Source organism: Monopterus albus, unplaced genomic scaffold, assembly GCF_001952655.1.
Source record: "Monopterus albus unplaced genomic scaffold, M_albus_1.0 scaffold96.1, whole genome shotgun sequence".
NCBI classification, from domain to species: Eukaryota; Metazoa; Chordata; class Actinopteri; order Synbranchiformes; family Synbranchidae; genus Monopterus; species Monopterus albus.
Window position 1 is genome coordinate 4,142,052 of NW_018127976.1, and position 10,899 is coordinate 4,152,950.

At 39.9% G+C, this 10,899-nt stretch overlaps 1 protein-coding gene across 1 annotated transcript in view; it reads left to right on the plus strand.

Moving 5' to 3' along the window:
- The window catches only part of LOC109965141 (partitioning defective 3 homolog), a 428,297-nt gene that overhangs the window by 243,146 nt on the left and 174,252 nt on the right, over nt 1-10,899 (plus strand). Inside the window, exon 17 of the mRNA XM_020608934.1 lies at nt 5,693-5,876. Within this exon, the coding sequence (XP_020464590.1) occupies nt 5,693-5,876 (184 nt within the window). The remainder of the gene's footprint in view (nt 1-5,692; nt 5,877-10,899) is intronic.

Here is a 10,899-nt window from a genome sequence, read left to right on the forward strand (position 1 = left end):
AGAGAAGCCTAGGTCTCATTTGGGAAATTAAGTCAGACACATTCACCTACTCTGTGGCCTTCACAAACAAACCATTTACCTGGCGTGGTGTCCTTTCCTCTGTCAACAGCATTTTTGATTCCATGGGCCTATTGGCACCTGTCACAATCCAAGGAAGAGCTCTGCTAAGAGAACTTACCTCAGAATCTGCAGAATGGGACGTGCCTCTTCCAGAGGACAAACAAGTCAAATGGGAAACTTGGATCTTTCAGGAGCTGAAAGATCTACATGTTCCAAGAACCTACACATCAGCCTCACCTAGTCAAGCAGTGCACAAAGAATTATGTCTATTCTCAGACGCATCGACTAAGGCGATAGGAGCTGTAGCCTACATGAAAACAATGCAAACTGATGGAAAAATTGAGGTCGGATTCATAATGGTCAAGGCAAAGCTAGCTCCCCAGTCTGAACCTACAATACCAAGGCTCGAACTGTGTGCAGCAGTTTTGGCAGTAGAAATGGCCAACCTTATTCAGGACAAGATAGACATACAGTTTGCTGCAGTGCATTTTCACACAGATAGCAAGGTATTCCTTGGCTACATATGTAACAAGTCAAAAAGGTTTTACACATACGTCCACAACAGACTACAGCGTATCGCCAGTCTTCTAAGCCAGGACAGTGGTACCATGTGCGGACAGAAGAAAACCCAGCAGTCCATGCGTCAAGGTCATTGCCACCACGACAACAAGTCCACGTGGTTCACTGGACCACCCTTTATCTATTGTCCGCCTGCAGAGACATGTCGAGTAAGCTAAACATTTGAGTTAATGGAGCCAGAGAAAGACTCATAAATTAGACCACAAGTTCAGAGTTACACCACTAGCCTTCAAGCACTTACCACTAAACTCTTCAAGTGTTACGCCATTGTCGCAGACACTACACTAGGGGAGTAAAGATGCACATATTTCTACCAGACCATTTTGGTACAGGACTTTAGGTATGGTACAGATGTGTACTGTACCTAATAGTAGGTTTGTTTTGTGTAACATTTTTGCCAAATTCACGTTCCCTTGCGAACATATTAAGTGGCAGACTGGAGCATAGTAAACACATAAAGCACAGTTTAGCCAGAGCTAGAGGACCCTAACCCTTATCAGTAAAGTCTCCTGCTTGGGAACACTTTGGCTTCCTGGTGAAATAGATAAAGACAAGTGGATAAGATGTATTTGCTTACTGCGCTCCAGTCCGCCACTTAATATGTTCGTTCAGTGGTGATTGGGTATGTTTTTGGCAACATGTCAAACTTGCAAACTCATCTGAAATGGCAACACAAATGAACTTGAACTGCTACAAGGAAAAATGAGCATAGTACAACTGCAGCTTCTTTCATTATTTAAACAACTTTCTCCTGTTTACTGGAACACTTAGTAGTAGTAATATTTTGCAGCAGTATACTGTTGTGTTTTAAAATATATATTTTTTATTTTATTAAATATATTCATGAAAAATGACAACTTTAATATGTTTAGGTGTTAACTGTGATATGTTAAGCCTTCACATTATTGTTATATATTGTTATTCCTACATAAAAAAACCCCACCTAACTTCTGTGTTTTTTAAGCAGTATTTAACAGTAGATGCTGAGGTGGTGGGTGGAGTGTGTCTGCTTGTGTCAGTGTGATGCATAAGAAGTTATCTGTAATTATAGTGTGACAAATGTTACAGTGGCATAGATGGTAATCATGAATCAGATGCATGTCTAAGATATATGGGTGATGCTGATTCATTTGTGACAACATTGTGATTGTAGTGCTTTTTCCTTTTCTTTTACTCTCAGTTGACACACTTGAGTGCATGAAAAACTCCAGTGTTTTCAGAACTGCCAAGGTCTTCACAGGCTGAATATACATTTTGATTCTGGCCAAGTTAGCAGTGGTGAAAACAGTGCTTGCATTCATGCTCAGGTGATGTAAACAAGTTTGCTTCTAACTCTCAGACAGTCACAAAGGCCCTTTGCCCCGAAGATTGCGCACCAGTTGCCAAAGACCTCGATCTTGGTGGTGGACAAGCAGCTTCACAGAGAAGCCTAGGTCTCATTTGGGAAATTAAGTCAGACACATTCACCTACTCTGTGGCCTTCACAAACAAACCATTTACCTGGCGTGGTGTCCTTTCCTCTGTCAACAGCATTTTTGATCCCTTGGGCCTATTGACACCTGTCACAATCCAAGGAAGAGCTCTGCTAAGAGAACTTACCTCAGAATCTGCAGAATGGGACGTGCCTCTTCCAGAGGACAAACAAGTCAAATGGGAAACTTGGAGAAATTCCCTTCAGGAGCTGAAAGATCTACATGTTCCAAGAACCTACACATCAGCCTCACCTAGTCAAGCAGTGCACAAAGAATTATGTCTGTTCTCAGACGCATCGACTAAGGTGATAGGACCTGTAGCCTACATGAAAACAGTGCAAAAAGACGGAAAAATTAAAGTCAGATTCATAATGGGCAAGGCAAAGCTAGCTCCCCAGTCTGAACCTATAATACCAAGGCTCGAACTGTGTGCAGCAGTTCTGGCAGTAGAAATGGCCAATTTTATTCAGGACAAGATGGACATACAGTTTGATGCAGTGCATTTTCACACAGACAGCAAGGTAGTCCTTGACTACATATGTAACAAGTCGCAAAGAAATCAAATCAAATCAATTTTTATTTGTATAGCACCAAATCACAACAAAAGTCATGTCAGGACACTTTACAAAGTAAGGTCTAGACCTTACTGTTATGGAGCCAGTGGAGAGAAGCTAATATGGGAGAGATATGATCTCTCTTGCTAGTTCCTGTCAGTACTCTGGCTGCAGCATTTTGGATTAACTGGAGGCTTTTTAGGGAATTATTGGGACATCCTGATAGTAAAGAGTTACAGTAGTCCAGCCTGGAAGTAACAAATGCATGGACCGCATAATAAAAGAGTACAAACAAGACACTGAGAATCTTCAATCATTATTTCATCAGCACTTGGTAATCACGCTGCCCTCGTCATGCCTGATCTCATCTAATCTTTGAACATAAGCAGGATTGGACCAGGTTAATGCTCGGAGAACCACCTGAGAATCCCAGGTGCAGTGGCTATGCCCAAGCACTAGGGTAACACATGCCAGTGCACTCTTCATGCCTGTCCCAATTTGGGATAGAATCCAGTGGTGGGAAGTGGTGACCCCTGAAAAACAGAGGACCAACAAAATTTCATGAGCACTTTGTTTGCATTCAGAATCATTGCTGCTAAACTGAAAGGCTTGACTTCTAACTGCCTTTGTCAGCAGATAGTTTTAGCTCAACCACACACACCCGTACACAGTGTCTGTTGGCCTGGCTGGCAATAGGAAGTGAAGTGTCCCTACTGGAACTGTCACCTGACGTTTTCCCACTTGTCACTGATTGTGAGAAGCCAGTAAGAGACTGTTGTGTTAAAACAGAGTTAGCAGCTCCATCTGCACCTCACTTCACCAAATCACCCCAAATGTGTTGACAAGTCACCTCCATTTCCAGCTTGTGCCTGTGTCTTCACTCTGGCTTTTGCTTTTGACCATTTTCAGCCCGGTTTTATGAACCTACAAGCTAGCTAACACAGATAGAATAATTTTCTTTTGCTCTGCTCTAGTCACCTGAGGTCTTGTCTGCTTCATTGTCTCAGTTTTGCTGTACAGTTATTTTCAGAGCTAACTTGCTCTATACTACAAGGATTGCTTGGGTTGTGATTCCTGTCTATGTTTATTATGCTAACACCTGCAGAAAAGGAAGTGCTGCAGCTTCTCTCATTCATTTCACCTTGGAATGCATCAGTGTGTCTCTGATTAAACCTGTCCATTAGCAATTAACCATGTGCGTGTGTGCCCTTTGGCTACTTAGGAAAGTGGTAAGTGAAATGCCTGGAACAACTCTTCAGCAATGTTGGTCACTTGTGTGAAGAGGTTCTGACGAAAACATTTCTTACATCTGGCAGAGGAAAAATTGCAGAGTGCCTAATTAAAACTGTGTCCTCTAGCAAAAGTGGTCTCTTGACGTGAATAAGTTTAAAGTGATTACGAGTGATGTACTTTTTTAAGAAAATGTATATTTTGAATGCAAATACCAACCAAACATTTTATCAAACATCTTTAAACAAAACATCACTTCCTGTTATGTTACTTCTCATACTCTGTCTGTTCCACCTCACTAGTGTAGTGAAATTTCCACATCACTGATGTAACAAAATTGTAACTCTGCAGTACCACCACTATGTTTGTCCACCACTACTATGTCCGGTTGGTTGGTCATTACCAGTTTGTCACTTTGTATCTGAAAGTCCCACAGGATCTTAGCTTGGTCATTCTCAACCACCTATGGAGGTGTATCCCATTTTGACTTTGGGACTTCTAGCCTGTACTCGGCACAGATGTTTCTGTACACTATGCCAACCACTTGGTTATGGCGTTCCATGTATGCCCTACCTGCTAGCATCTTGCACCCTGCTGTTATGTGCTGGATTGTCTCAGGGGCATCTTTGCCTGCACCAGGGGTCCTGTCTGGTATGGTAGACCCCTGTCTCTATTGATCTATTGATCTTGTACTTAGAGCTTGTTCTTGTGCTGCCAAGATTAGTACCTCTGTGCTGTCTATATATATAGTGTATAATAGGACTTAAACCACATCACTCATCTCAACTTTTGATTCTTATTGTATTTATGCATGTACATATACTGTGTATATATATACTTCACCAGTATGCATTAATCATTTGTTAGGCCCCAGAGAAATTACTGAAAATGTTTGTCCAATTCATGTTGGGATCCTGCCAAAGTAAATACTGTTGTCTGCTGTTAGTGATAAACCACAAGCTATTAAATTTGCAAAATGGTTCTCTGATAACCAAAGGAAATGAAAGACCACAAGAAACATTTCTGAAAACTTCAGTCTAATTTGATGCAGGTGTATAATAGGACTTAAACCTCATCACTCATCTCAACTTTGATTCTTATTGTATTTATGCATGTACATACTGTTTATCTATACTTAAATAATACTGGGCAATTTGCTGAGTTAATCATCCAACTCTGTTTTGAAATGCCTCTTCATATGCTGGTGAACAGTTCTTTTCCTGCCCTTGGTGCTGAGTGCCAGCCATGGCAGCTCATTGCCCATTGACTTTGACTCCCGAGGAGCCACAGAGGAGTGATTCAAAGTCCTCAGTGAAGAAGGTTGGGCAGGATGGAATACAGATCAGGGAGTCACTTATACTGCTCATAAATGTCCTTAGAAAACAGTTGATGAAACTACCCAAATCTATATTTATGGCTTTTGACATTAAGACTGGATGGAATTTGGATAGCAGACATTAGGTCATATTGTTGGTAACTTACAGTAAAGGAGTTGAGCGAGTACTGAAACTGAAACTACTGAGTAACATATAGAGAGATGGAGTTAATTGTGTGTACAGTATTAACTTGCTGACAAATTTACATTTACACCAATGTGTCTATGAAATAATTTGCTTCAGCATGAGTACAACATGCTGTAATGCTCAGTGATGTTTTCACACTTGTTTCAGTTATCACTGACAAATTGTTTTTTTATTTTTTAATCTTGAGTATTGATGCCATGTTGTATTACATAATAATGAAGAAACTTCTAGAAATACATGCAGGCTCATATATGCTGTCTAATCTCTCTCTCAGGTAACTACCAGCTCTCTCCAACTGTGAACATGCCACAAGACAACATTGTGATTATCGAAGACGACAGGCCACTCCTGCTCCCTGCTCACCTTTCCACATCATCCTGCAGCTCCCATGATGACATGGGCTTTGTGGGAGAAAACCCCATGCCGTGGATCCATGAACTGCCTGGTCAGAATGAATGGTGAGCAGCAGGTTCTTCTTTCTTTGCAGTGGAGTTGTCTGAATTATAACTTGATGGACTTCAAACAACAGAGCCCCAGATTGGAGATGGGGAGAAAACAAAATACATATTATGCCACGTTTTACAACAGTGAGCACTCAAAATGTTTGTGTGTACGGAAGAAGATTAGAGTCACTGTATAAAATTTGAGTTTTGACTCCATAGAATTCAGACTTTTTTAAAAGTCATTTTTAAAATCAGATTTCTGAGATTAGTCAGAATCAGAATAACCTTTATTGGCCAGATACAGTATGTTGACTGTGGTACATTGGCTCTCAATGTGCATTGAGACAGTGTAAGACAGTGAGGAAAAAAGAAAGAAACTACGTTCAAATATTCATTCAGATAAATATATGTAATGCTATATTTACAAGGTATTGCACTGAGGGTTGTTGTTCTGTTATACCGTCATGGGTTCATCAGAGTGATGGCCTGGGGGAAGAAACTCTCCTTGTGTCTGGTTGTTTTGATGTACAGTGACCTGTAACGCCGTCCAGAAGGAGGAGTTCAAATAGTTTGTGAAGTTTGTGAGGGGACTGCAGAAATCTTCTCTGCCCTCCTTCTGAACTGTGAGATGTACAGGTCCTCCAAGGATGGCTGGCTGGCACGAATGATTCTTTCTCCAGTCCTGACTGTCCTCTGGAGTCTGTTCCTGTCCTGTTTGGTTGCTGAACCAAATGAGACAGTGATGGTACACTTCAGGTCCTTAGAGATTTTGGAGCCCAGAAACTTGAAGGTTTAAAATCAGAGCTCATAAGTTTTTGATAGTGGCTCTGTACACACAAGATACAATTTGTACCCAATTATAATTTTTTTTTTTGAGCACAAGATGAGTGTATATAAAGAGCCTGTATCAAAGACTCAAGGGGCTTTCAGATAGGGTGCAGTGGGCGCTGCACTCTGCTATCCAACCCATTCATTTCAATGTGTTACATGGCAGCAGAATGTAGCTGTGCTGTGCCTAGCTGAGCTCAGCGCAGGGTCACGCATGCCGTCACTGTGCACTGCACTGAAGTAAAAAAAGAAAAAAAAAGCATCCAATTGCTGGGAACCTGACAGACCACAAAGAAAATGGAGGAAAATGGGATTTTGGCAGATCCACACCCTCTTATTTCCTCCAGCTAGTCTCCTCATCAATACAACTAAAGCCAGAGCTTTTCACTGACACATAGATAGATATAGTCTGCTAGTTTATATCTGCTAACCACCTCCTGGAAAGCTCCTACTTTGCTTGGGTAGTAATGAGCATTTTTTGTTTGATGTAGGAAAATGCTTTATTGCAGCAGCATGTGCTGCTATATGCACTTTCAGCTGCTTGAACTACATTTCATAATTTTTCTCATAACAGTTTTTAAAGTAACCACCTACGTAAGTAAATAAGTAAACTCTTGTATGCACACCTCAGGTGAACCTAACATCGACCAAGCATGATTTACTTCCCTTGTTTTGAGTTTATTTACTGGTCCACCCCAGGACTCAGTGACTTGTAGGTTAGCCGGTAGGTGTGTATGGACTACTCTAGAAAACTAGATTTCTTGACTTAATATTTTGCAGAAATTGGTGAAAATTAATATAAATATATGACTTTTCTTTGGTTATTGCTACTGTCCTTGCTTCTAAGTTTTTGTTAGAGCGGTAGCTGCTTTTTTGTACACTTTCTCAATTCCCCCGGTAATTGTCTTTCATGAAGGTACAGTGTATTCCACTAACTCCATCAGCCTTTGAAATCCCACTCCCTTGACAACACTAAGAGAAGGCATATTGTCTCAAATCATTTGAGTCACCTAAGCAGTTATTTGTTCCTGTTGTTTGCTGTCACATCATTTAGGAACAATAAATCCAGTCATTTTTTGTTGTCGCTCTGTATCATTTTTTTTCCTTTTGAAGCTCAACATTTTTGTGGCAGTGCTGTAAATGACTCCTTGTCATGTTGGTAGAACCATGAAAAAACCTGTAGCATCATCTTGCATAATGATCACTTTTTTTTTCGCTTAGGTAAAATAACAGCACACTTTGCTCCCGTCTGCTCTACATGGAAACTGTTTGTGGCACATGGACATAAGTGTCAAAAATATTAGTGCCACTTCTTAAATGTCTCTGGGCAGAAGGTTTCTGTACAATGCAAAAAATGTCTCCAAAAATTATTAATTTTTTTTCCAGTGCTTGACTAATCAAATCTAATGATTAATCGACGTGATTATTCATGCACATACTTAGTAGGTAGTAACTGATCAACAAACCAGACTGCCTGCTTTAACAAACCAGGAAAATATTTGAGAAAATAGCATTTCCATATCAAACACAAAGTTTGTTATAAGAAAGTTACTGGATTATGGTTTAGGACTAATTTTGGCATCCCAAAATGTGGAAAAGTATGCAGTTGTGTAAGTAAGTAAAGCAAGTTGTATGTGCAGCTTTGTGGGTGTATTAAATAATGAATGAGCCAGCAGCAGTAGTTGGACTGTGAGTAAAAGCTCAGGGATTCATACAGTACTTCCACCTCACCAACCCCAACCACCTGTGGGATTTTAGTGTCCCCACTGAGCCTATAGAAGGCAGCCTTTTTGGAGGACCCACATAATAAAATATGAAGCCAGGGCTCAAAAACTGTCCCCTTTAGGGACTCAATTGTTTAAGCAATGAGATTCTAGCGCAATGAATCAACACAGAGCAATCCTGTGCTGATTTTAAAAAGTGCTGCTGTATTATTCATTTTTTAAGTCAGTCAGTAGCTATAAAATGATATTTGGCATTTCCTGTATGAGTGCAGCATTCAGGTATAGAAAATCAAAAGACAAGATGTCCCAATCATTTCCTCAATCTCATTTGAACAACAAGGTCAGTGACTGCTTATTTTCATTAAATGTAGCACGGTTCTACTTCTAATTCTACTTCTCATTTGTTTCATTGTATATAAATTGCTATTTTTTGTTAAGATTGGCTGATCAAGGTCACAAAATAATGCAACAGAACCACAGACTTGAACATTTTTTTCATGGTGTAATGCTGGCTGTCACGATTAAGGATGCTTGGTTTATTTATGTATTTATTTTTAGATTTTTTTCTTTTCCCTAGTGGCTCTCTACCCTATTGCTCTCTCTGTCATGCAATGTCAGGGGCTTGTCAGTGCAGTCCAGTATATGGCTGAACTGAACTCAGACATTCTGACACACTTCCCGCCTACAGTACAGGCTCACAGAGGCATACATGGTGTGTGCACACGAGGCAGAACAGTGCTGTATACCAATGCCTCAGGTTATTGTGAATAATTCATGATTCCTCAAAGTCACACAAAAACACAGACACACACAGGTGTGTTTCCATCATTTTAGTGGGCATTACACTGACTTACATTCTTTTCCTGGAGACCTACCCTAACAAAAACATGGATGTCCTTCAACCGCAGCAGTTGTCTCTGGATAACAGTGACTTTGTTTTTGACAAAAGGTATTATTAGCAGTTGGAGGGAATATGCTCCATCAGATGAGTGAGTGAGAATTTGAAGCCACAGAGAAATGTATCAGCTGAAAATCACCCAGATTTTACCATAGCTTTCTGGATGATATCATAGGAGCATGGCCATACAGTGTAGAGGACTTCCACTGGTTTAGTGACACTCAACAATCATCATCCCCCATCAAGGTGGTATATGATCAGCCAATTAACTTGCCATAGACACTACTGTGAATTCTGAGGAAACAGATGATAAAAACAAACAATCAAACAGAAACTTACTGAAGTATACTTTAAACCCACAGGTATACTACTGTATATACCCTGTATGGGAGAAGAAAATTACAAGTTTTCAGATGGTCTTACTGTATAACACTCCATCTGTGCAATTATCCTTAGCACTTATTATCTTTCTATGAGACTTATATTATATATGGACATGCCCTTGCACTTATACTGCAGGACTTGTCACTTAATATTTTTGCATGCATTGGGGTTTACAATGTTTTATTTAGTATTGAATATACAAAGAATAGACAATAATGATTTATATTATTTATATTAAATTATTATCAAGAACTATAGGTACAATATATGACTAAATAAAGAGTTTAAATTCTGTCTTAAAATTCATTTAAATCTATCTAAAGAATGAGCAGAACCAGGAACATAGACACAACTTGTTGCAAGTGCACCAGTGTCACAAAGCTGGCTATATAAACCTTAAATCATATAAAATTAACCATAACCCAACCCCAACCTTATTTCGTCACCTAAAACACAATGACGTACATCTGGTCCCCATAAGGAAGGCTGAGTCCCCACAGTGTGAGTGTGTAAACAGGTTATAGTCCACAATGTGAGTAACACCAGTGGCACACAAACTTTCATTCAAATCTTAACAACTGCCTAAACACACCAGGTCTGACTGACTTAGCCTGCTATCTCATTTCTCATTTTCTTCTTCAAGTGCTCCGAACAAGTCAGTGCACACATGTACATATACGCACACACAGACAAACACACACAGCATTAGCATGCATACTGTGCCAGCAGGGGATGTGGGTCAGGCATACTCCAGTGTATGGGAACAGTTAATTTTAATTAGGCTCTTGCAACAGTGCAGCCAGGGCATTGTATGCATTGAATATGTATTGTGCAGAGCTGTGAAAGTCTCACCTCTGGCCTGCAGTATTATGCAGAATCCCTTCCTTGCTTCCCATCTTGCCAAGGCCACGTTTATCCACCTACAGAACATACACAAAGCACAGAAATGGCTGCTTGGCTTGTAAAATCATTATAATTCAGGCTCTTTTTCTTTTTGTTCTTATTTCACCCGGTGGAACAAACTCAGATTTCTTTTTTATTTCCCTTTATTCATGTATTTATTTTCTTTGGCATCAGCATTCTATGATTAATTTTACCATGACTTATTTCTCTCTATTAATGTTGGGGTAATCATCATCTGGTAGTGTTTATTATAAGGTAAACAACAACTAATGCAAACAAGAACTGATTAAAAAGACCCTGG